Source organism: Taurulus bubalis (genome assembly GCF_910589615.1).
Source record: "Taurulus bubalis genome assembly, chromosome: 10".
Taxonomy (NCBI): domain Eukaryota; kingdom Metazoa; phylum Chordata; class Actinopteri; order Perciformes; family Cottidae; genus Taurulus; species Taurulus bubalis.
This window is the reverse complement of record NC_136598.1, coordinates 23,289,833-23,316,409: the sequence shown is the minus strand read 5'-3', so window position 1 is coordinate 23,316,409 and position 26,577 is coordinate 23,289,833. Positions and strand designations below refer to the sequence as shown.

At 42.5% G+C, this 26,577-nt stretch overlaps 1 protein-coding gene across 1 annotated transcript in view; it reads right to left on the bottom strand.

Annotated features, from left to right (window-relative positions):
* lsamp (limbic system associated membrane protein) overlaps positions 1–26,577 on the bottom strand; it is a gene marked incomplete at both ends in the record, with an annotated part of 172,885 nt that overhangs the window by 46,271 nt on the left and 100,037 nt on the right. The window contains 2 exons of the mRNA XM_079225237.1: positions 5,609–5,696; positions 6,927–7,071. Of these exons, the coding sequence (XP_079081363.1) occupies positions 5,609–5,696; positions 6,927–7,071 (233 nt within the window). The remainder of the gene's footprint in view (positions 1–5,608; positions 5,697–6,926; positions 7,072–26,577) is intronic.

Sequence of the window (26,577 nt, the reverse complement as noted above, 5' to 3'; positions counted from 1 at the left end):
ACACACACACACAGTCTATGTATAATCACTAGCAGCAGGACAGTGCATGTCAAAATCCATCCAGCTGCGTTATGGCTCCTTCGGCCACGCTTCAGCTGTCGATTTAATGTGGCTAGTGATTAGGCCGGTGATTCGAGACCCTGCACCCTGAATCACGATTCACTCGCTGGCTCTGGTTACTAATATTTCCCCAACTGGCGAAATAGTAACATGGAATGAACGCTGACTGTTGGATACACAAGTGGAAAAGCAGAGGTCAACGAGCTGCAATATTTCTGATTGGGGTCAGGCAGTGAGGACTAAACGGACTAAAAGTTCCACTCCTGTGTGATGAGAATTACAAGAGGACCTCGTGAGCTGAATGAATCACTCCCCTGCCTCTGCATTTTATAAACGATATTTGCATGACATGTTGAGATTTGCTGAATTTGCTTAAACACTGCTGCTGTGAATGTGTTTACAAAGGACTGTGTGAAAATGACTCGGGTGGAGATTGGCGCTGTATTAAGCTGTTATGTTGTTGTTTTTTATAAAGAGCCCCTCCCAACATTACTAATATGTGTCTGCACCTCCTATAATTTGATAAAAAGCTCCCCACCTTCATTTTATTTAACCTTTTGAAAACCAAGCCTTTTTTCCAAAAATGAAAAGGTGGTCATACCCATACTAAAACTGGGTTAACGCCTCAAACACAAGGGCTATTTGAATCATTTAGAGTGACATAATACAGCAACCCTTGTGAGATTAAGTGTATATGTAAAAAAATGAATGTCATTTTAAGATTCTGCGATCATGATACCTCCTCTGTGAGGCTGTAATCAGGTACAGCAGTGCTTTGAGCTAAATGCTAACATCAGCATGCTAACAAGCAGATGTTCAGCAGAAATAATGCTAATCGGGTTCTTAGTTCGTTGTATTAGCATGCTAACAATTGCTAATTAGCAGTAGAAAACAAAATCCACATGAGGCTGATGGGAACGTCATTCTGCAGGAATTTGGTCATAAAGCAAAGTATAGCACACATTTTTTACTTTGACCTGATTATGGTGCTAGATTGAATGTTAAGGGCGCGGCCACAGGTATCACAATTCTTCCAAATCCAAACGTCCATGGACAATTCCATGGGCGTTACAATAAATAAAATAAGTCAACCTCATAGTGCAGCTGTAGTGGAAATCTTTCTGGTGACCGTGGCAATGGCTATCTATTGCTACGGTTACCACGCTATCCATCAACGGAAGCTAAGTGGAGAACTGACCAACGAACCGCCATTGGTATCACAACACATTTTATATGCCACACGTGAAAGATAATTACAATGCAAATGTTGGTCATGGACTAGTGGCTAAAGCTTTTAAGCCTTCACAATGAGACATAGGCCTCCGTTATCATAACTGTCAGACTTATATGTCGTGTATGATAATCCAGGCCTATACCCCATACTTTGGTCACAATGCTGTGTGATGACAGCTGATGGAGGTTTCAACGCTGTCGCCACATCAGTCCACGACCAAAACCTTTTTGCAATTCTGCCTCTGCTTTTCATGACAGAGGACGACAGAAAATGTCCTCCGGAAACAAGAAAAATAAATTGCATGCAGAGTTTGATTCTCTAAGGATCATTTATTTTTACAAATTATAGACATGATGTTTCATTTTCTGATGCATCTGTATGACACCTACTGATTGCGAGGATATGAAGTGTAATATTCAACGACCCTCACTTATACAATAGTTTCCGATCACCACAAAGCATCCCGTTTATTCGATCATCCTTTGTACTGTGTGATTGCCCTTTCACATGTGTGTCTCACTTTGTTCACTGTAATGATGTTAGTGGTTTAACCATGAAAGGTTGAGCAATTGCTATGCCACACGCGTAAGTAAGAATTAGTTTTTCAAATGACTGACCTAATGAGATAATGCTAATAAAACCACACAAAGTAGTCAAATGATGTCCACCATTATTACAGATGACTGGATATCCCCAAGTTGCATTAGTCTCACGCAAATGGGTTGAAGAAAAGCTTTTGGGGATTCAGTATGACAATGGATACAAAGGAATAAGTTATTACGCTTTTTAATATGTCAAAAATGTGGCTTTTAGAGGGGGAGAAATATACTCCTGTCATCTGTACTTTAGGAGTGGAACATTATTAATGACAGCTAAGCAGTTTATATGGGCTGCAGACGGGATTTAACATTGTGGATATCAACACGAAAGCACAGACTGTTCCTCCTCTCTGGAATTGATGTCAGACGCAGCTTCCTCAGAGTATACTTTCTCCAACTTGATCAAAATGGTGGAATGTTTGATGATAAAAAAAGAAAAATCCCATCAATTTAGCACAGTTACAATTTTAATGGGTGGATATTTGGTGCATATGAATCTGAAAAAAAACTTTTCCATCGGCTACGGGAAAAAGTTAAATGTATAGACTCAAAGAAAAACTTGAGAGAGAAGTGTGTTTTTTCCGGCTTTCCAACCTAGACCATTAATCAAACAATGGCTTTCGCTTACTATAACTACTATTAAAAACAACACAGAAGAAAGCCACACTCACTGACAAAAACGTATGCAGGTGTACGTCTACGCACACACACACACGAACACACACTTTTCCACACGTAAACATCTCTTGACTGGCTAATAGACTTCGCGGACATCAAAGTCCTACCTTCAGATCCTCACAACATTGCCGGCTAAACCTCTCTGTGTGTTTCATAAAAAAATCAAATTGTGTCGGGAGGAAAAGCCTGCCATTATATTGGGAATCTTGTCATGTGCGGTGACCCCGCTGCTCGGCGCCGCTCGTCTGAGCCTCCGCCAGTTCGCCACTTTTTCTCATCCACCGCAAATTTACTTTGTCTGATCATTTGTTTTCCAATTACGTCTCTGTCCCTGCGAGCAGAGAATTGTCAGCTTTGGTTACGTGAACCCGCTCTCGGGTCTGTAACCAGGGGCAATGTTTGATGCTTGGAACATTCTCATACCCATTAAAAGATGAAGGCAGGGTGAATTATTATCCCGCAAAGTTGATTGGGTTGTGCAGGATTGGTTTGCTGCATGTGATGGCGTATACTGGAGCTACACACGGAGAGAAATTCTTATCTTTCCTTTGAAAAAATGACTTAAACCTACAGACTAGAACAAAGACCAAAGCAAAAGCTGAGGTTAAATAAGTGGTGGATCGTTCGTGAAGCAGGATTTTGCGTCAGACTCTTGTTATGATACGAGCATTCGGCATTAAGTTGTTTCCTCACATCTGTGTTCAATGTTCGACCAAAATAAAAACTCCACGGTGCTCGACGCATGGCAACACATTCGTGGTAATTGCCAGAACCCTATGGCTTCGGCACTGCGGCGCAATTTAGATGAAAGATGCTGAACTGAACCTCAAGGAGAAGATTACATCCACGGAGCGGGTGAAATACAAAAGATGAGCATAACAATGGCAGCTAAATTAAATGGGACTTTGAGAGGCAGAGCCGAGGACAAAGTAAGCAGGGAGAGGAAGCCACAGAATCAATGTTTGGCTATAGCTGTCGCATTAGCCGTGATATACAAGGCCGCCGGCAGAAACTCTGGAATCGGCGCGGGACATTCCAATGATCAAGCGCTGGATAATCGGACACAATGGATTCTGGGAAGGAGAGGCAATTTGCTGCCATGGATCCAAGAGGAGGAGCATCAATTCACATATTGACCTTTAAAAAACGCTATTAATGGATGGTATCTTCAGTTCTTAGCTGGATGGGAAGTTCTCTTGTGTGATGAGATTACACTGCGGTGCGTTTCCTCCACTGACAGCCGGTGTGGTATTTATCTGGTGTTCGGTTTCCCGTCAGACAGTCAGTAGTTTTAAAATGGAAAGGGCAGTTAAAACAAAAACAAAATTTGATTGATGAAACAATGAACCGTGGTGAAATGTATTGAGCTGCACGAGTAGCAATAGCTGGCTTGGCACTGTACATAAAGAGCACTTGGTGCGCTGCTTCAGTATTTTTTCTCGGCATAATGGACACACGACAGTTGAAGCATTTATAGCTTAAAGCACAGCGTATAAATAGCTACACCTACGCATGCAAGAAGACAAACAAACTATAGGTTTGAGCACTCAGGTATTGCACTCTTATCTGTCAGGCGTCCTGTTTCTGACGGGTTAAGAGCAATTTCTGTCAACAAGCTGGGACTTTGGAAAACGAGACAACAGAGACTTGGCAATGGCATTTTGATGGATAATGAACTCTTTTTTTTTTTTTTAACGGCCTTGGTGCACAGCTCGGTATTTTTATTGTTCTTATTCTTTCATAGTCCCAAAAGCTGACTGGCAATTCAAAAACATTTCAGAGGAGAAATAAAAGTGTTCTGACAGTTTACAGATAAATAAATAAATACAAACAGTCAAAAGCCTGCATCTCCAGAGTGGGAAGGTGTCGGGACAGTGAAGTGACATGTGGCTGGCGAAGGGACATTCTGAGTCAGGAAGTTCCAGAAATATATGTTCACACACACAAAGGCTATAGAGCCATCATAGATATGTGTTTGCTTAGCCTAGCATAGCATACGGATCGGAAACAGGAGGAAAGGCTCGGTCCAAAGGTATAACAAAATCTACAGTAAAATCTGAATATCAAATAACAGGGTTTGAGGCAGCAAAAACAACAGCTTTCTTGGTAAGTATAGTGCACACGGAGGAATTTATTGCTTTAATTGACTGCATTTACCATCAACATAGCGTTAAATGTCTCTTTTAATTATTTTTCTTTGCCTCCTTCTTCCCCCATAAGTACATGGTAATACAATCATGGAGTCATCATGCTAAGACATTTAGTGGTGAGATAGCTGCTTAATTCTTAAAATGCACCTTTAAAAATGTGTTGTGGAATTAGTTGTCTGGAATGGGATCACTATCAGCAGATACAGGGAACGACATAATAATGTACGATAGAAAAAAGGTAGAATACTGAAGATGACATCTGTGCATGAACCTTTTTGTCAGCCTTCTCCGGTTCACCAATTTGATGGTGTTATAGTGTTGCTTCCTCCTCCATCTCAGGAGCTACAACCTTAACACCAAAGATAACTTTTTGAAAACATTTCATCAAGAAAGAAAAAGTTAAATTCCACCCTCCAGGCCTTGGATCGAATCCTGCAGCACATTCTCTCTTTCTCGCTCTCAACTTTCTTGCTGTCTCCATTCAGGAGAAATAACTTCCTATTCTTTGAAATGGAAAACTACCGCTGAAGGCTTTTCAAGTGCACTTAATATTCATTTGAACTGGAACAAGAAATTTGGTTGCTGTAGGCGGGCGTTTGTGACATATAGCTTTCCCCCCCGTCACGGTACATATTCATATATCTTCCTTGCAGAAACCTTAGAGGGACACATTTCAGTATTAAATAATAGAACGGTGGTGACGCTGATGTATGCTGCTTGTGTGCTGTGGGACAACCGTGCCTCTGACTCCTGAGTCATGATGAATATAATTTAAAATGTGTCGTAGTCTCTATTTAGCGTTATTTTCCAGGTTTGAGTCTATTCAGCTGGCTGATGGGTAGTCGGTGTTGCCTTTGCTGTTGGCGTGCTTGTTAGGCGCCACTTACCTTGAACAATGAGGTAGACCTGTGAGGTCTTGGGCTGCTGCTTCGTCTGTATGGAGCAAGTGTACGACCCCTCGTCATACACATCCACCTACACACAATAAAGGAGAATATTGTTATTTGAATACCTCTTATAACACTATTACTGTAGAGCAGCATGTCTTCCTTCGTGTTACTTTGTTTACAGATGGAGTGCTTTTTTATTTTAATTTCAATTATCACAACTCTCCAGGAAAATACATGCGTACGTTTTGTTAATTTCAAGTCAAGTGAATGGAACATTTAGACTGCTTCAGAGTTCATAAACACGAGTTCTTCTGACTTGAAATGATGATTTTTTTTTTTTTTAAACTAAATTTAATTTTAAATGCTTGATTTATTGTACTCCAGGTTGTTACATAAGGTATTCTTGGTGTGAGCCAAATTCAAGGAATAATTCACAACAATTTCTTTTTCTTGAAAATGTATATGTCATTTACATTCATGTAAATGTGCATAAACATTTACATAAATGTATATGCACATTTAAATATGAGTAACGTTTTAGCTTTGTACAGAACAATTCTAGGTGTTTCCCCCTGTTTCTAGTTGTTATGCTAAGCTAAGCTAACCATGCTTCCTCCGTCCTCCCACGTAGTGAGCACACAAGCATATCTCCCAAGATGTTAAACTAATCCTTTAAGGAATACGTTTAAACACTGCTTTATCATTTATGCTATCTTATTCATGTGTTCATGGTTGTGAAAGCACAGAGAAAGCGTTACATCAAAACTTAAAAATAGAGCATAACAATATACTCCCTCTGACAACCTGCTGCATAAATATTTCAAAATAACACAACTGCAGGGACTTAAAAAGCTAAAGTAGTTTATTAGGTCATGTTTCATGATCTCTGAATATGATCCCCCCAAAAAAAATCAGTTTTCTCATCTGTCTCTAAATACAACTTTCATCCAAACCCAGTTACAAGCCGCTACTACCTCCGGTCAGTGTCCCGCTGTAACAAGCTAGGAGCAGTGCTAGCTAGCGCTGCTGCTGCTAGCTCCCCGCTGCTGCTGCTAGCTCCCCGCTGCTGCTGCTAGCTCCCCGCTGCTGCTGCTACTGCCCACGTCGGGTGTCAAGTCGGGGCTGGTTCCGCTACCTTCGGTGGTTGTCGGGGAGCTAGCGGGGAGCTAACGAAAGTTAGCGGGGAACTAGTATGAGCGCCAGCTGGCTACAGCGGGGAGCAAAAGGGGACACTGACTGAAGGTAGTAGCGGTGTGTAACCCAACTTTTACGGTAATGACAAATTAAAGAAAATTATAAAATTTGTCAGGATTACCTTTTGTATGCGCAGGCTGTACTCCAGCTGTCCTTTAGTGACCAGGTCTACTCTGGGGTCCAGAGACCACTTGTCCTGGCCGGCAAAGATGATGTTGGATCGATTGAGCCAGGCCACCTTGGACACTTTGTCGTCCACATAACACCTGCAACAAGAAAGAGTGCGTTGAGGGGAGGTTCTCATAAGGGGGATCCGAAGCGAGAAGGCTCGAAAAGAAAGAGCGTGTATCGTCTTTCATTTCACAGCATGCAATATTATTCTGAAAAAAGGAAATGTGGGTTTTTTTTAGATAGGAGACAAACAAATAACAGCATTTATGCGATCCCACAGAGAAGGCTAGGCTAGTATGACACTCTAGAGGCTTTTAAAGAAAGGTTTTAAAGGTATAATCATTTCTTAAAACAATGGGCCAAGCTGGGTATACGGCTCCACAGTTCAGTGTTGTTTGATACTGCTGACCAGCAGTCCAGAGTTAGGAAAGCTCATCGCACAACTCAGCACTCCCACTTTCTAAGGTCTAAAGTTTAGGAGCATGAATTTCTATTTCCCATCCTCAGTTCATCCCCTTTTCCCCCACTCATTGGCGTTGCATCTGCCTTCCTTCCTCCCTCTGATAAATACATCTACCTTTATCACTGAACCCATTGGCGGGGATGAGAAAGGACACCGGTATCCTCTTGTTTACTCCTTGTTGCATTCTGTCAGAACATTACGCCAAGTAGGCTCGAGCTAAGACATCTCGCGCACGGGAGGGATGGGGAGCCGAGCGTCTGCCTAATGAATAAATGTAAATGTGAGGAGACGTCGGAATCAATGAGAATGGATATCAGCCGTAATGCGAGCCGACAGTGGATGCGCCTCACATGCAAATCCCGGCGACTCCCCGAGCCTTGGCTGTGCGCGCTGCTTTGGAGTGTGTTGGGCTACAAGAGAGTAGATTAGCAAGGCAGTCGAGTGAGGCTGTCTTTGGCAGGTGACCCCGGGTGATGCACAAAAGTGGTGGTGCAATCACCCCGGCCCTGTTATCCAACTCTGACATCCCAGCTCCCCCCCAATGGGAGCTGGGATGTCAGCTTTGTTGAAGGCTTGTATTCACAGCTTGAATCCCTGTTGATGTTCCTTCCCTTTGTGTGCAGTCCAGATAACTCACTGTGTTTATTCACTCGCTTTGACATCAAACTTCTTCTTTCCTCACGCTGAATGAACAAGTTTATCCCGTTTTCTTTCAAATATTTCCAGGCTTCTAATTAATACTTCCCAGTGACTTTATAGTCAAGAACATCCAAACTAAAAAGACACACATTTCCTTCTGATGATGGAGAGCTATATGAACTACTGAATAAAAGCATCCAAATCACATCATTCAAATCCATATGGATAATTGTATGAATATTGAGCTTTAACCACTGCAAATCATCCATGAACTTTATTCCTGGGAGCTACAGGGAGCTCACAAAGCTTTACTTTATATTCTGGTCAAGACTTCTCTGCTTTCAAAGGCACAGAATTCAAAGGAAATGTGTAAAAAAAACACAAAACATCAAGGCAACGGTGCACAGGACAAACCCCGCTTTACGGTTTTCCGTCGACATAGTTCTTGTATGTGGACTGAAAACACAATTTTGTGTACAAGTGTGTTCGAATTGGTTACAATCCAGGAGGTGGGATGGTGGATCGGATGAGAATCCGTCCACGATGCCAGAGACAGTCTTTGACACGTTGAACAGATTTTAAGTGTTTGCAGTAAAGCAATAACTTGCCCCGGTCGACTGGATGGCTGCATCTTGTTCGTTGTCACTGAGCTCGCTTCCTCTCCGCCCGTACTCGTCTCGACACCGTGAAGTTAATGGGAGAATGTGAAAAAACGGGAACGTGGAGAACATGAAAGCTAATTTGTGATAAACAGCACGCTGTCTGTTCTGCCCTGCATATGTTAAAGAAGTGTTTAAGTTAACTGTTATGTGTATTAATTGTTTCATGCATAAATGGGTGTAGCGCTTTTATTTTGACACCTGTAATGAAGCAGGAAGTGAGAATCAGGAAGTTAGAAACAGGAAGTAGGAAGTTAGGAGCTGTAAACTGCAGGGAGCATGGTCATGGATGTGTGGCACCCCATGTTTAATCCACAGTAATCCTTCGCCTGTATTCCTCAGAAAGCAATGACTGTAAGTGTTTTATATTCTTCACATGTTGTATGATTAGGAATAGTGACTTTTGTTAGCATTTCAAGGTGAATTGTGAACATAAGGCTGTTAATATTTATCTGCTATTCTATTAAGATGTTTGGTATTGGTATTGTAAGTCAATAAAGGAGCAAGTACGCTTGCATTCCTGGCTCTTGAAAAGGAGTTTGGCTGGCTGTTTATCTATGTTAACACTTTGGAAGTAAAACACATAGGGAGAACAGCACACTGTCACTGAACCTAAATCGTGGTCATCACCAGGCGCAGGATTCAAACTACAGACTTGCAACACACATGTTCAACAAACAAGACATCCGTGGAGTTAAATAATGTAATAGTTCAAAGAATGAAGCCTAATATTGTCAAATGTTGAACTGTTTAGGAGTGCTGTGTTGTTATTTTAATCTGAAAAGTATTTCTATGGCATTTCTATGTGGCTTATCTTGTCTAGAATCAAATATTTGTTTGATATTTTAATAAATGTTTTAGCCTATAAAGCTTTGTTCTCTTACTGTTAGCTCAGTGACACATTATTACATTAATAAGTAATGACCACAAATAGGTACCTCTCAGGGTCTAGACAGAGTATTTTGAATGATATAGAAGACAGAGTTCTTCCTTTTTTATTTTTGAACTTTCTACTAATAAAAAGAAGTCCTAGTGTTTGAGGTAAACATATAGATATCTTTGGGCTGATATTGCCGCCACACACTCGCTGACACTTTTATTACTATTTACTATTGAGACTATTGTCCAACAGAAGACTGAGACTTTGCTAGTTGTTGCTCTCTGCTGTGTCGAGGGCCAACTTTTTGATCGCTATACAGTTCAGAGGCTGCTGAACTCTTACTCACTGAATTGTGATGAGATTATTCATGCAATTAATATGTTAATATTCTAGACTCTAAACTCCTTCAGTAGATTTGAGATAAAAATTAAACTTGTGTGGAAAGTGGGTAATTGAAAGGAGCAGCCGTTGTAATGTAATCCTGCACAGGGAAATATAGCAAACCTTTGAAAGGAAATATGGTAATAATGTCCAGAGAAACAGCTGTGAGGATTATATAAACAACACTGTCAACAGCTGGTCATTAAATGATAGTGTACTTTAATTGAATTTGCTGTCTCTCTCCTGTATTAAAAGTCGATGATTTAAAAATCGTTATATTATAAAAGGAAACTGTGCACACAGAAGCAGGGTTATGTGGAATATTGTCATACTTACAATATCATTATGAAGCAGGAGGGGAATGTGCCTTTTATGTTTTTGCCAGTAGCTCCTTCACATTTGTCAGACAACAGAAGTCTGCTTTCATGTCACTGAGCTCAGATCATAATGCATTGAAGCGTTTTACATTTCAACAAAAGTTTTAAACCAATCACAGACACTGTGGGAATGTCCCTCACACAGTATTGTTAAGACCAATAGACTATTGTATTATCAAAAGACGCCAGTAAAATGTTTGACAAAGTGCCTTTCAACAGTCACACACAATTATTTAATCTCTATTGTGATTTATATAATGCCTTTACCAAAATGACCTTTTTTGAACAAAACTAAAAAATATATATCATAAATATGCATACTATTATAAATATGTACCTACTTATTTTTATATCACCACGGTACAGGCTTCACAGAGCATGCAGCACATGGATGTATTATATCATAAAAGTGATAAAGTATAGACAACATATCCATTATTGCAGCCGTATACAGCTAGCAAGAAGCTGGCAGAACCGGATATGCCGGGGGTCTGGTGTCATTAAATGCCGAGGAAAATAACTCAATTCAACAACACAACTTTAAGGACATTATCATTTACATGAAGGGCATTTTAGTGTTTGTATTGGGATGTTGATTTACCTCAAAAACAATTATCCTCTGATTTACAGACGTATTTGTTTTCATATTCATAGCCACAGTCCACCATTTGCAACCATCCTCACAATGACAACACCAATGTGCTAAAGTTAAGTAGTTGTAATGTTTATCATGTTCACTACGTTACTTCCGTGTATTAGCATGCTAACATGTGTTGAAGCTGATGAGAACGTCAGGTATTTGATCCTAAACCAAAGCATTGGAAACGTTACAATCTGATGATGGTGCTGGAACGGTAAGTAGAAAAAAAAATGAATGTCTGAACCAAATTTCATGACAATCCATCCAAAACCTCAACCACAGGGTCAAGGGACCTCTAAAGTCATGAGGATTCACCCTCAGGGCAAGTCTGTACAAAATTGCACCAATCCATCTATTATTGTAGGTGTCTAGATAATTCACTTTGAACTGCAGGTGTCGCTTCAATATGGATCACCATACGGGGACAATGAACGTCTGTACCAAACTGTAAAGCAAACCATCCAATAGATGCAAAGGATGTTTTATCAAGGCCAAAGTGGACGACAGAACCACTCTATTCCAATATGTCCAAAACAACATGATGCCCTTCACTACTTTTAAAGCAATGCTATTGTGTAGAGTACTATGACATTTAGTGGTATTGTGGGATTGCAATTTGGTTTTGATGTGAACTTCCCAGCTGTGAAATCCTGACCGCGTCCCCCTACAGTTTATCCTCTGCCAGAGGGTCCAAAAAATATAAAAAAAACAGCCTTCTATGATTTCCAGCTGTCCTGTGGCAGTTTTCAAGATCTCTGGGCAAACATCAGCTTCCAGGAAGGAAGGAAGGAGGGGAATACAGTGAAACGCAAGAAGCATTGGTAGTGTCGCAGGGTACACCCAATTATCTCCTCTGTGTAAGTGAGACAAGCAGTTGTAATTGTGACTTGCACTCATACTGTGAGTGTGGCTCCTCCAAAGCATCTTGTGAGCGCTCGGATAAATACAGGTGACTGGGACTATTAATCATCCAAATGTTCCTAATTGTATTACCTCCTTTCAGTTGGCGGTCACCATATGCTGCACCATATGGGTCAAATAAATAGATAAATAAATACACAACACATGGTGCTGTACATGCACCGCACTCACAACTTCAATCACTGCCACACTCTCCTCTCCCTTCCCGTATCTCTTTCCATCTCATCTCTTTGCACCTCTGCCTCACTACTCCATCACTTCTCTCTACCTTCGTTTTCTCACCCCCGTCTGCTTCTATTCCCGGGTTGCAAGTTTCTTCTTCCCTCTCATCTCACCATCAACACTCTTGGGTAAAAGTAGAGAACATGAAATAGAAATCAAAAGGAACTCGTCATTGATTTGCACTTCAGATTGGGTTTCATCGCCACCTCTTGCCCTCTGCTCCGTCTGCCTTACCCCTAACCGCCGAGGCCTCCGGAGAGTCCTGGCAACCGGAGGGTGAAGCATGCTCGGTAGTAGCTATTTCCTGTTCTCACTAATGAGACTGCCCAGGAAGCGGAGAACCTCCCAACTCTTGTCAGAGACGTTGTCAGCCTGTAGCTCTCGCTGCTTCTAGCGGAGTAGCTGTCAAGGTGTGTCTCGGCAGGGCCGGTGTTCTCGGGGCGGCGTCTGGACTCCGCCGGACCGGAATGAGAAATAAGAGCTCGTCTGTCCCCGGCTGGCCCGAACCCGAGGCCCATTCAACAAGTCGCTTTCGGGGAACTCGATTTGATTGGAATAGCGCGCCACGGTTGAACGATTTGTAATGAAAATCCATACCATTAACTGGCTGCAGCCCTCAGAATGATGCAGTATCTCAGCTGTGTTATTTAGCCAGCATGACAAAAAAAGAAACTGCCCTTTTTTTAATCACAACGGCATCTCCATGTTCACAATCCTCTCCAAGCCCATAATCCTCTGCAGAATACATTGACATAAAAAAAAGCTTGTAAATGCAAGCAAATATTTGCTGACGCATTAAAATAAAAAGCCTTGTTAAATGCATAAACAAAAAAAATTGGTTTTACAAAGTGCCACTGTTTATCAGTCCCGGGGGCTAGGTTTACGCGGGGTCTGCTCGAGATGGATGCCTGGGTTGCTGTACCATGAGCTCTGTTGATGGATGCTCTGCCGCGCTATATTATAGTCTGTTTCCACCCCGCTGTGCTGTGCCAATATGGACTGGCCAATAGGCTATGGCTGACAGGAGACTGTGTGGGCTGACAGATGCTTGGGCCAGAGCTGCTGAGCTGGGCTTGTGTTGACAGGAGGGCTGGGCTGAATGAATCCCTGCTCCGGGGCTAGCCGTAGGGGAGGACCAAAGAGCAGGCTCAAGCCAGGGAGTGAAACTGTAATGAGAGGAACGATGTGCCAAGTCTGACAGAACAGCCCCACCACCCGCTATCCCCATCAATACCCCATTCTCCTCATTTCACCTTGTGTTTTCTCTCCCTTTTTTTTTGCCTCTGACACAGCTCACCCCATAACAAAACACTTCCCCCCGTCCCCCCGTTTCCTCCTCGTTGTGCTTCTGTCGCGCTCTGCCTTCCACCACCTTCAACCTTCTGCCTCCATGTCATTGCCCTCTCTTCACCTCTTCTAGCGTTTGTTGGCCTGCCAAACAGAGAGAATGTGAAATATTTTCTCTGAACGAGTCAAACAACTTGTTTCAGCGATCAATAAAGACGAAAGGCGAGACCCGGCACACAGACTGTTTGATCAACATCTGCCTCACTGCAACCCTAGCTAGCCAGTACGTTCTCTGTATATGGACAACAGATAGAAGGGGGGCGGGACAATCAGACCGACATTAAGACAGCCAGAGAAAGAGAAGATGTCCCAGATTGAAGCAACACCAAGAATAGGGCGAGAGGAAACGTATAAGCTATGGGGTAGAAGCAAAGATCAAGCTGCATACTAAATCAAAGTCAGGTCATTCCTTTATAGGCCTCAAAGCACTTTCTTGCCCCAGATATTCTCTGCGCTGCAGGTTGAATGTATTTCCGGTCGGGTCTAAGTTTATCCCCTTGGACCGGGCTTAACAGAACAAAGCTTTTGTTGAAATAACCGGTGCAACGCTGAAGAATTCACCTTTTACCTTTTTTATACTCGACAGAGGCGAAAGCTAAATTCGCCCCCCGCCAATTAACAATTCAAGGTGAATGACGTGAAGTAAGCAAGCTGTTATGTGGAATCCCAGAAAACGCAAACATGATACCTTCGAGGTGGATGTATCGTACCCAGGCATGCATCTGTGCTCGTTTAAGTCACCATTTGTGTTGTGTTAATTGACAATAAAAAAGGTAAAATCGTTGTTAGATCTTTGCAAATTGCTGTTGACACCAATGGTGCACAGTTCACATTAATTATTGTGATTTCAAAAGGCAGGTGCAGAGTGTTTGAAGCTTGCTTTGTGAATTTCCTTCTGCAGGTTTAATTAATGAAGCATTTGAAGAGAGGATTGGGGAAAGTGATACTTTGAGTGTGATAACCAGTCTCCTTTCATTAATAGTGATGAAAAGGTTATGAAAAAGGTATAATACATACAAGAGGCCCAGCTTGGTAAACTGAAGCACACAGTTCAACAACATTTTGTTCTAATAATCTATCCAGATCTACTGTATCTTTCCATAATTCAAGGTTTTATGTACTTATTCATCTATTGCAGTCTTTTTACCATTGCTGTTTTGGTGAATGAGGTTGCTGGTAGACATGTGGACTCTCTCTCCAGTCACCAGCCCCAGAGGGGTTGTGGTCTGGTGTCCCTTTGTCTGTCTCTGTCTGCCTATGCCCGGGGTCCACATTACATTGAACAGCTGTTTAACTTCTTCACGCCCCCGTCATCAGTCCCTGCGATCACTTGGAACATTGAAAGTCATCGCGCCATCCCTAAAGGGAAGCCCTGGATCCCATCCCTGCAGGGAGATCCCTAGTGATGTAATAGCATCAGAAGAGACTCGGAGTAACCTTTGTGGCTCCGTTGATTTATCTTCTCTGCTTCAAAGCCCCCAGACAACCACAAATCCTCATATAATTCTCCCATCGTGAAGCCCCTCCATCTTGGTTGGCACGCATCAGTGCTTAGAGCGAGCCATTAATCAGGGCAGGAATGATTGTTTTGAGACTTGGCCAGCAGACCTAGCGGGGGGAAATTATTCATCAAAAATGGTTACAAACAACTCAGGAATTTGCTTGATTCAAATTTGCTTGGCACAGGTGGGATTTCAGCCCTGAGGCTCTTGCGAGTGCCATGGCAGTTATATATATATATATATATATATATATATATATATATATATATATATATGTGTGTGTGTGTGAAGTTTCTGAAGCTGCTCCAAGTAGATCTTGTTCTCGGGCACGCTGTGAAGTGGAAGACTTTAAATCTCGTGGCGTGGGCGAGCAGAGGAGGGCAAAGGCGTCGCGTGCATCGCCGGAAACCGACGTCTAGCCGCTGATCCGAGTTCAGACTGTACGTGCAACTTCTCCTGTAGCCCATCCGTCCTCGTTTCAAAAAGTCAAAGCGACAACTCCTCCGTAGTTTCCTCTTTCCTTCCTCTGCCTGTGTTGCGTCTTTTTAAGCAGGGTTGGAGTGTGAGGGAGAAGTGGTTGGATGTAATGAGCGTGTGACAGATGGTGCCTCATCCAGGCGTAGGCAGGAGGATCTATGGCAAGGCCAGGGCGCTGCTATTAAATCTCAGGAGATGTACTGTGCTTCCTCCCTCCGTCATATCTTCCACTTTTCTTCTTCACCCTCATCCTCCTTCCGTCTATTTCTGCTGTTTTGTACCTTCTCTTGTCTCTCCGTCTTTGCCCTTCACTCTCCGCCTTCCATCCTCTCATTCTGCACCTTTCCCATTCTTTGCTCGTTCTCCTCCTCCGCCTCTCAATACTCCCCCATATTGCTGTGGTCTGACCGCACAGCACAGTTGCTAGTCAGCGCATGTAGAGGGTGGACGATACTACTGTAACCTTTTGTGCATCTCATAACGTATTTTCAAAGGCTTGCATTGCGTCGCATGAGGATATCTCTGCATCTGTGTTTGATATGAATCTGGGGCTGTCTAGTGCTGACGAAGGTGTCTAAGTATAGGGGAGCGACATAGTATTCCTAATGTAAGCCACATGCCTCTTACAGCTGCAAATTACACTCATTACGTCACAATTACTGGCTGCAGAGTGGCCTAAGATGTCTTTGCGCCGCGTTCCTTCCTCGACACAACCCGCTCTTATTATTGCAGTATGTCAAATTTCTCCACTCTGCACATCTACTTCTGACGCGACTCATCTCTGTGTTCTGCTTTGGTGCATTACGGAGCAGAAAGGGGTGATGAGTTTGATGATGCAGTAGCACTGAATGAGAGCAGAGGGGTGGGGGGTGTTAAGTGTTGAAATGCTCCAAACCTAGCTGCCTCTTCTTAGGCTGGGAAATGAAATGAAATAGACTTATTTGAATCAGTTGGCCCAGCACACTATTTATGTGTTTTGGGGAAAAGCTACTGATAATGTACAAAGTAGAGCTACGGGGACCTGCACTACATCTCAACAACACAGATTCCATTGGAATCCAATAGAGCTTTTGCAAAGCCCCGAAAGTCACACAGAGATGAGTTAGGAGCTCTGCTGCCTTTTCTTACTCGTATCTCACGAGGCGACACTTTCAACCGAAGATCTGTCAATAATTATGGTGGGAATCAAGAGCTTCGGGCACAGGTTGCTTCATCATAATTTCTCGCTTGAGAATTGGCTTTTTATACCCTTTGCCACCCTCATCAGCATTTCTCCCCTCAAGGGCTAATCTTTGAAAGCACATCCTTTATTAAGTGGTGTTGTGAGGGACGCCGGTCAATGCTTGCAGCCACAGCATATACAGCATGCAGGGCGCGCTTCAAAAGGTTAGCTGGAAAAGGAGCGGCGGTCTGCTGTGTATATATCAAATGCATGACTGACAGGTGTCATGTCAACGGAAAAAGGTCAGAAAGGTCTTCTGTGGTTTGATGCCATGACATGGAATAGCAGATCCACATACCGCTGCAGCAGGGGACTCTGAAAGGTTAACGGCTCTTCTTCGTATATTAGAAATATATCACAAGCACGTGGGCCGGCTGCCTGTATCGTTTAACACCAGGATATTACCGCCTCCTGCAGCCGAGGAAAACTGTCACATGGAATTTAAATGTTCGCGGTACACGAGCAGATCAACAATGAATGTGCTTGACGAAATCAACGGAAATGATGGAAAATAAACTAAGTATGACAGATATGAAATGTGACGTGAATATCTCTGAGACGCTGCGTTCAAGAGACTCACTTTGAGCCGAAACACTAACTGTTCCGATGAGGGCTCTAGTGTGATCCGATCCACCACTATTATTATTATTATTATTATTATTATTTATAAGTGATTTTTCTATCGTTGTTATAGATGTTGTGCTATTATTATTTGCTCTCGTTCTCCCCAACCGGTTGAGGCAGATGGCCGACAACCCGGAGTCTAGTTCTACACATTGTTATACCCGTTTTTTTTTAACTTGCCACTGTCGCTCCAGTGCTTGTTCATGATACAATGTTGGCTTTTTTAAGTTATAAAGCACGGTCTCGACCTGCTCTGTATGAAAATGTATCGAGATAACTTCTGTTATGATTTCACGCTCTGCAAATTATTTTAAATTGAAAATGAAAACCCTATCAGAAGCTTTGTAATCCAGCCTTAAACTGCAGGATTTTCTTTTTCTTTTCGGAGACTTATGTTCAACAAATCCATAACAATGAATCCAACGCTGGATTTTTTTTCTGTGATTATTTATCCATTTTTAATTTTTGAAAACAGAGCTGCATGAAGCAGCTGCCCTTGGAAACACATTTTGCCTTCGCACTTCATATTTAAATACACTTGCCACTTTCCCATTACACTTTCACATACACCTACAGTACACTTGTTTATAGCACTGTCATCTGTTCGTCTGTGCACTTTATTTTACGTTCCATTGTAAATTGAATGTGGTGTTTGTTGGTGTTTGTCTAATGTATGCACCACCCGCCAAGACAAATCCCTCGTAAATGTGTAAATGGTTCTGATTCTGATTAATCAAGAATAACACATTTATAACTGTTTATGAATTGCATACTACTGAGTTACTAATGAGTGTTCATGTTGGAACAATGCTTTGTAAATGATGAATTAAGTGTTTACTCATGCTTTACTAATGCTAAATAGTTATTATAAAGTGCTACTGTGTGTCTGTTCAATTACTACATGTTCTACTTCTGATTTTACAATTTACTATTGGGCTACTTTTTATTTTATTTTTAAACTTAAAATCCAAGTATTTATTCATAAATTTGACATCCATGACAAGATCAAAAGTCTAACAAGAAAAAACTCAGCTAATCCTGTCCTGTGAGGATGTGGTTTGATCAGATTTGAACCAACAGTGATAAAACAACCCAACAATTGTTATTAGATTCAGATTTTAATTTGGCTAAATCCTCATGTGAACGAACTAAACTGTTCAAACTTTGGCAGAGAAACACTGTGTTCCTGTAGGAAAGAACTGCTTGAGAACATGTGCTTTCAGGGCCTTTCAAGCTATTATTTTGAGCACAGTACAAATATAAATAGAATACTTCTTAACACACTTCTTAACACCTCAGTGTGTGCTGGTTTGCATTTAAGTGCTGTCAAGTCCGAGCCACGGGGAACAGCAATGGAGCCGCGAGTGCAATCTCTGCATTCTGAGGCAATTTGTGGTGTACACGTGAGCTTCTAATGATGGCAATGTTCACACATAAAAACACAGCCACGCACTCGCCTTGTTCCTTTCTTGTTCGATTCATCCTTTCCATAATTATGGAAGACGAGGCGACCAAACTCCTGCAGTTACTGCGTCAAATGAGGATGTAGCCATAGCGACAATAGCACATGTAAGTGGTAAATTGTTTCGTATTCAATAGGACGCCTTGGGGACATGGATGCATAGATTGGATGCATCTATGCATGTATTTGTGGATGTATTCTCTTTTTTTAATTTAATTTTATAAAAAAAGGCTCCTGTAGACAGGTGTTGTAGATTAGCGTTCTAGTTTTTGTGCATAGATGTATGTTCACAATTCTAATGCCACTGTGATGTCCATATCAAATAAAGTCAATACACAAAATAAAGGGGTTTAGACACTTTGAAATGGGGGAATCGAGCCGCCGTATATTGTCACGATTCCAACATATACATTTATTTATATATATATTTTTCATTTCCACAGGGGTCGTCCGTTGCACTTAGCACCGAGGATAGCTCATCGCTCCAAGTGGTCCCCCGAGTCCGCACGAGGCTGACTAATTAAAAAAGGCCGCCGCGTGAGGGTTTGGACTCTGTCGGGTCAGAGCATTTCTTTCCTATAAGTGATCTTCAATTACTCACTTTATGCCGAGTTGGCATCTGTCGTCTGATCAGAGGCCACGCAGAGCTGTGAGCCTAATGGGCTTTGGCATGTAGATGCTGATCTCAGTGTCCCCGGTGTCCGGACATAATCTTTCGTAACAAGGAGGCTATTACAGTGCTTTCGCGGCGCGATCTCACCGGGATCACAATGCACGGGTGATAACGAAGTGTAAAATCCACGGGTTCACCCGTTAACACAGTCATGCGGCAAAGCACAGCCCCGAGAAGTGCTATTGGATTCTGCTGTCAAACGCATCGCTTCAAAATAATGATATTTCCGGACAATAATTCAGACTCAGTCGGGGGGGCATGAATGAATGTAGATGAATTATTATCTTATCTTTTAATTACAGAGCAGATGTCTAAGAGATAGACACATAACTATACCACCTTGTCGCTTTTCTGTAAACACACTAATGCGACAGACCTCAAATCACAACCAGAGAAAAAACAATTAACTCCTGTAGTGGGAAATACTGTAACAACTGGAATTACCAAAGCAAGGAATGTGCCTACTTAATTGCATAATTTGCACTTAATGCTTAGCTTTTGGACTCCTTAATAAAGTCATGTTCATTTACAGGCACGTGAAGTAACAGTATGTCGATACATTGCTCTCAGCAGTCACAATGAATGAATTATAGTTCTCTCTTGAGTGGCCACAACTGAAGCCTTTTGTCAAAACTTGGCAGTAAAACGTTCTGAGAAAAGGAGGGCAGAGAGAGAGAGAGAGAAAGGGAGAGTAACAAAGGAAAATACAGCAAAGATTTATAACTTGCACAACAATAGCTGCGGTCCAGAAGAGACAAAGAGGCCTCGTGCTCTCAGGCCCCGTCATGTGTGGCAGCTCGCGTGCCAACGCAAGGAGAGCCGGGCGCGAGGCTTCTGGGTATTATCATAACCGCCCGGCAACCTTCTCTGAGATGGTATAAACAGACAATCTAGCAGATACCCTTTTAATTGCTTTCTTGTCTGTGTAGGGCAATGAGAGGGGGGGGGGGGGGATGCAGAAGGAGGGGGGGGGGGGCTTGTCTTGAGGAACTGTTCCAGCAGATAATGCCAAGCAACTCTGACAGGGGAAAGGGATGAGAGGGAGCAGGAGGAAGGAGAATGTGTTTTTCTGGGCTTGAAATCATCCCTATTTCTCTTCTTGCCATATCGAAAAAAAAAGAGAGAGAGAGAGAGAGAGATAGAGCGCTTGAAGCTAATCATGCTAAAATACTCAACTGACTAATAAACAAGCAGAATAATGTAATTTCACTACAGCGGTGGTTTAATAACAAAGGAAGCTATGCCACTGCTGTAAAACTGACTGTGGAGGACAGGAGCCTCCGGCACAAACAAGGATTAGAGGGGGGGGGTTGTGTGGAAACATTAAAACAAAACGCCACACACCGTTTGCCTTTTCGCATCGTACTTACTTAATACAGCAGCTCAGCGATCAATAAATCGGCAATAAATTCGCCGAATAGCTGAAATAGTGCTGAGCAGGCTCTTAAAGAGACAGCGTGAATTGCTTCCTGTGTCTTCGTTACTGACGACTGCGTTCCTGCTGACCATTTCACGAAGATGAATTTCTTTTTTCACTGTCAGCAAACTGGCAGTCATTGGGCTCGTTGATTTCAGTGTATTACTTCAAACTCGTCTGATCATATTGAATCGTTAATTCTTTACAGCGGCTGTAACCGATACCTTTAGTGATGACAACGTGAAAACAATGAGTTGTGATCGGCCTATAAAGAGACTCATCAGCTGAATCTGCAGCTCTCACGGAGCTTTATTCTGCTCATTGTTTAAGTGTCCGGCACAAAAATGTAATGTTTCGGTTCACGTTCACCGCTGTCATCGTGCTGTTTTCAGTGAAAAATATAGTGTAATATAGACATAGTGGAGAATTTAGCAGCTAAAAAAAGCCAAATACTTCCCTCTGGGATTTCGTCACGACCAAAATCTGAGCAAGAAAAGAGCAAATGAAGCTCACTACACGAGTTAAAGAGTCATATGTCACAGTGTTATGTTCACAACGTGTTTCTGCTGCCCTCCCCGAAATACTATGGCCCGACACCTTCTGGTCCGCTGGTTTATATGCTCTTAAAATTGCCGGCGTTACTTGAATAAGAAGAAGAAAAGCGCTTGTTAATCCATTATTTCCGGGGGCGGGACATGAGAGAGAGAGAGAAAGAGAGACAGAGCTCTTGACTTATGGAGGGTTACTTGTTTCTCTGCTTTAATTCAACAATAAAGAGGACATTTTTTTAAAATAATTATTCAGCCTAGATATCCCCACTGCTGTGGGCGGAGGAAGAAGAAGAGAGCACTCCGGGCCGCTCCTTCTGTAGCTGCTCTTGAGGACCTCTTTGTGTTCCAGTTGCTGGTTTCGGGTCACAATCGGTTGATTAATGCATTTTTTTTGTGGGTTGGATGAGAGCACTTTCATAACGGGGATGCTTGGTGCTGCGGATATTAAAAAAACCCTGACCGGGGCATCACTTCTTGACAGGCTTCGAGTGTGAACATATGAGATAAATATTGGCATATTTCAATATGTTTGGTCTAATAAATACCCATACTCATTTATAATTCAACTGCATGCGCTACAACGGCTTTGGCGGCTCGTTCCATTTCAGGAACTAAAATGAATACAGCCGGGTGCACGCTGGTCGGCTTTGAATCGGTTGGTAGCGTTTAAGTATTTTTAGGTTGACATAATATGCAGCAAATAGCGGTTTAATCTCTTTTTTTTAAATAGTAGATTTAGCTTTCCAGGTAGAGTACAATGTGGCTGATCAACCAATCGATCAGCAGCGTGTGGTTGGGTCAAACCATCCTGATATGGGGGAGACTCTGGGTTTTTAGGATAATTTAATTAAACAGTCTACTGAATATAAAATTCACAACTGATGCTGCTGCCTGCATGACAGGAAAAACCTCTGGGGTTGGGAGGAGAATTGAGTGCTGCTTGATTTTCTGTTTTTCAGTATTTACCTACTGATGAAGTATAATCACAAGAGAAGTTCATGTTGTGTATATATGAATCCTTTTAAATTACACTTTTGTTTAATTTATTTTGAGTTAGTGGAAAAGCTGCTCCTCAAAACAGTGACTTGTTCCAAAGTAAAGTGTTTGTCATAGATTCGGTGAGTGTGTGTTCTCAGTTAAAGTTAGGTAATTTGAGTCTTTTTGAAACTACTTCTTAGTTGTTGGACTTTTTAGTTTGTGCATGAAAGCTGTTGAGTCTGTTTAAAAATAGCTGAAGATTCTGAATAGTTATGTATGTTGTAATACCTCGTGTCCTGAAGATGCAGTTTTTGTTTTTTAATTAAAATGCAGCTAATTGAGTGTAAAAGGGAATAGTCCCCTCTCTATCATCGCCACCAGCTGCTCGTTTTGGTTATTAAACTTGTTTTTGTGTTAGCATACATATTCTGTACTGTCTCAGGTTAAAAATGCACCATCTTTTCATTAAATATATTGGAGAAGTGGAGAATGTTCTTCGATTTGGGTCGCGGCTTGTCATTCAGGGGTGATGGTGGGTCCCGGAGCCAGACCAGTTGAGAACCACTGTCTTCAACCACCAGGGTTTGTCAGAACAGTCCTTTTTCTTCCAGAGCAGCTCCTGCTTATGCATCCCATAACATACACAGGGAGTAAAAACACACAACCCCATGCCAGAGTACGAGCGCTCCAATGTGTCGTCTCTATCGGGGTCAAACTCCAGACACACAAGTTTGTCGGCCCGGAGGACGTAAGGGGTTATCATGGACAGCGAGGAGATAATAAACTTATCTCCCCAGGTTTGTACCGTCGCCTTGCAGCCGCTGATAGCATCGCTCCACACTCCAACGGGCCTGAACCTGCAGCGAGCCGTTTGAAGCAATCTAAACTCCACCTGATTCTGATTCCCTCTCCAAGTCACTTGCTTCGGCTCTCTCGCTCACATCAACTGGAAAACCCATTTTGCAGAGGCCTCAGCCCGGCCAATTTCTATCTGTCACAGGTAGCGGGGGGAATTGACTGCGCGACAAGTAGCATATCACTTTAAAGTGACAGTAAAGCGGGAAATCACTTTGTGCCAGCCCGCATGCTCTTGTCGCCTTCCATGAGAACTTTGTTCAGTCAGAGGGAAAAGTCCTTAAAACTAAATGGTTTGCGGGGGAAAGATAGCAATGCCAAGTCCCGTCTCCTTGCGCCCGCCGCAAATCGGGTCTCGCGGTCGTGTCCACTTTAGATTGACGAGCGCACTCGAGACGGGGGACTGACAAATGCATACGCGCACCCAATCATGCATTCGCTCCTAAATGCATGATTTAAAAAAGTATGGCATATGTCACACAAAACCGCCAATGCACACACACACACACAGACTCTACCAGCTAGCTGTATGGCCACCCTCAAACCTGCACACACACACACACACACACACACACACACACACTGGAGTGCATCTAACAAGCTGAGCTTTGAAGGCAGGCGGAGGAGTTTTGGATTCCCGTTTGCTCGTCTAAGACAAGCGGAGATGAACTTCAGGAAAGTTTCCATAGGGGCACACAACCTCTGACAGATGACCGAATGTAATCCCGAGAGACGAGACAAATGAGACGGAGGCGGTCTTTTCAGCCACAGTTTCGCTACATTCGAGCGCGACCTGATCTCTGGGGTTCTCAGCCCCGGCGTATCAGATTTTGAAGGCGACTGAAGCTCGAAATGTGACTGAAAGAAAAGGCAGAAACCAAACTGACTGTATACCACCGCTCATTTTGTTATTGACAGTTGCACGTTTAAAAATCAAACACTACCTACCATTTAAAGCACGTTTGTTTTCTGTTATCCCCAATCGACTACAAAGTCATACAAAAGAACACAAAAGGCTGTATTATTTTTAACATTTCTCCAGCTCCTGTTTTGTGCCATCTGCTTTGAACAGACACTGCATAGGAACGCAGTTTTTACATAAATGGTGAACAAAAGTAGTGCGAGGGGAAAAAAGGAGCTGAATTAGCAGCGTGCTCTTGAAGGACAGGTCATTTTGGGGTGTCAGCTGTTTATGCATTGATGTTGCTTTTAAATGACCATGTTAAGTTTATCGCCTTCAGTATCAGACAGTGATATACGTGTGTGTGTGTCAGGAAGATAGATTGCAGAGGTAGTGTAACAGCGGGACATGATGAGTGTTTATACAGTACATTTGCATGTAAAAGGTGTATGTATTTATTAGTGTGTGTGTGTGTGTGTGTGTGTGCAAACTGTGTTAACCTTGCAGTGCGGGATACTAATCTGTATTAAAGTGAGGGGGCCCAGCGATTCACATAACTTAAAATGTCTGTGATGTATCCAATCTGAAGCTCTTTCTCTCACAACTAGTGTGTGTGTGTGTGTGTGTGTGTGTGTGTGTGTGTGTGTGTGTGTGTGTGTGAGCCGTTAATCACTTGGACAGTGCTCTGCTTCAACTGCTTCAGTTTAGACTGCCAGAAAGGGTGGAAAGGACTTCACACAAGAAGAAAACACACACACACACACACACACACACGTGTTATTTTTACCACAAACTCAAAGAACTGCCAGTTTCTAGATTTGCATGCACTTCTTCTCAAGTGCTGGAGAGAAGCGAGAGCAGGGCAAGCTAAACACAATCAACTTTTTAAGCTGCATTTTGTTGAAAGAAAACCCTCCTCTGTGATGAAGTAGCTCTGCCTGAGATGTGATAGAACTTCACTTTATGAAACACTTTTGATTTACGAGGCTTCCCCTTGAGCCAGTTGGCTGGTATTTTGGTAGAAAAGCAGCACAGTCCAAACCATGCCTCAGGGTTGGATTAAGACCTTTTGGGACCCTAAACTCCCCGTTTACTTTAGTAGATGGACCGATGTGTTATATGGTTTTATTTTGGTGAGCTATTTCAAGTTACAATTAACTACACATTTGGAAATATTGCATTTGTGTAGAGGCCGACTGGCAATTTTAAGATAAAGATCAGATAAATACACAAGCTCTGTCATATGTTTCAGCTAACAAACTTCAAAATATATATATTTGTTTAAATATGTTGTTATTGTTCTCTGTGGAAACAAATGGTCATTATTCCAATTGAATTTGACAGCGATGTTGCCTCATTAGCTCAGTTGCAGACATTTTGGCATGTTACTTATAGCAATGGCTTCTTTCTATTCAAGTGTCCCAGTGCGCCACATGACAGTGAGTGAGGATGAACAATTCCAGGACCCTGACACTGACGCAGCATACATTTATTCATTTCTTGCTGTGCCATACTACGGCGTTATGAGTGACAGGGTTTAAGTCACGATGTTGCGTCCAACTTCCACAGTTCAGTGTGTTTTTTTTTTTTTTTTTTGCTCAAAAGAGCCAAAACATCAATCCCTTCATTTGGCATGGCTCGTAGTTTTGGATTCAATAAACTGTTTGCACAGTGGCATATCGACTCGAGCACTCTATGAAAATAAAAAAAAAAAGGGGAAGGGAATTCAAAGGGAATTCTCTGAAGTTGGTGCTGGCAGCGAGCTAACGGTCAAATCAGATGGCTCAAATCTGGAACGCATCCAAAATAAATGGTTGACGGGCGCCAGAAAAGAGGGCGCACTCTCTGACCGGCCAAACAAATTACTTAAAAAGATAACAATAACAGAGCGGGGCTTTTTTTCCTTCTCTTTTGATTTCCTCTACATGTCCTCACCCGAGTCAGTTGCGTAAAACACATTAACAAAGTTATCAAAGTATCAGCTTCTCAAAAGACAGCTGGACTACATGCTCACATGTGAGAGCGCCCGTGGCTGTCGGCCTGCTTTGTCCACTCTGGCAGCAAAGAGAATACTAGAAGCCAAGCCTGTTCTACTTCTTTTTTTATATTCTTTCCTCCAGTACATGAAGCACCTCAACACTTGAAAGGGAGCTACAGTCGGCCTCAGCTATGCTCGTCTCGCTCGCTCCGCTGTTACAAAAATACACGAGGCTTTCAGAAAGAGAAACCAAATGGAGCCTCAAAAAAAAAAAAATCTTTCCCACCTGCTGTGGTTGAACCTCTTTCCTGCCGCAGGAACTTCGCCTCGGGCCGAGGAACCTTTTAAAAACGCTTTGCTTTTTGGCCGCAGGGACCAGGGTCTAAATTAAGTTGCCGGGACCTTTTACCCACCCCTCCCAAAAAAAGGAAA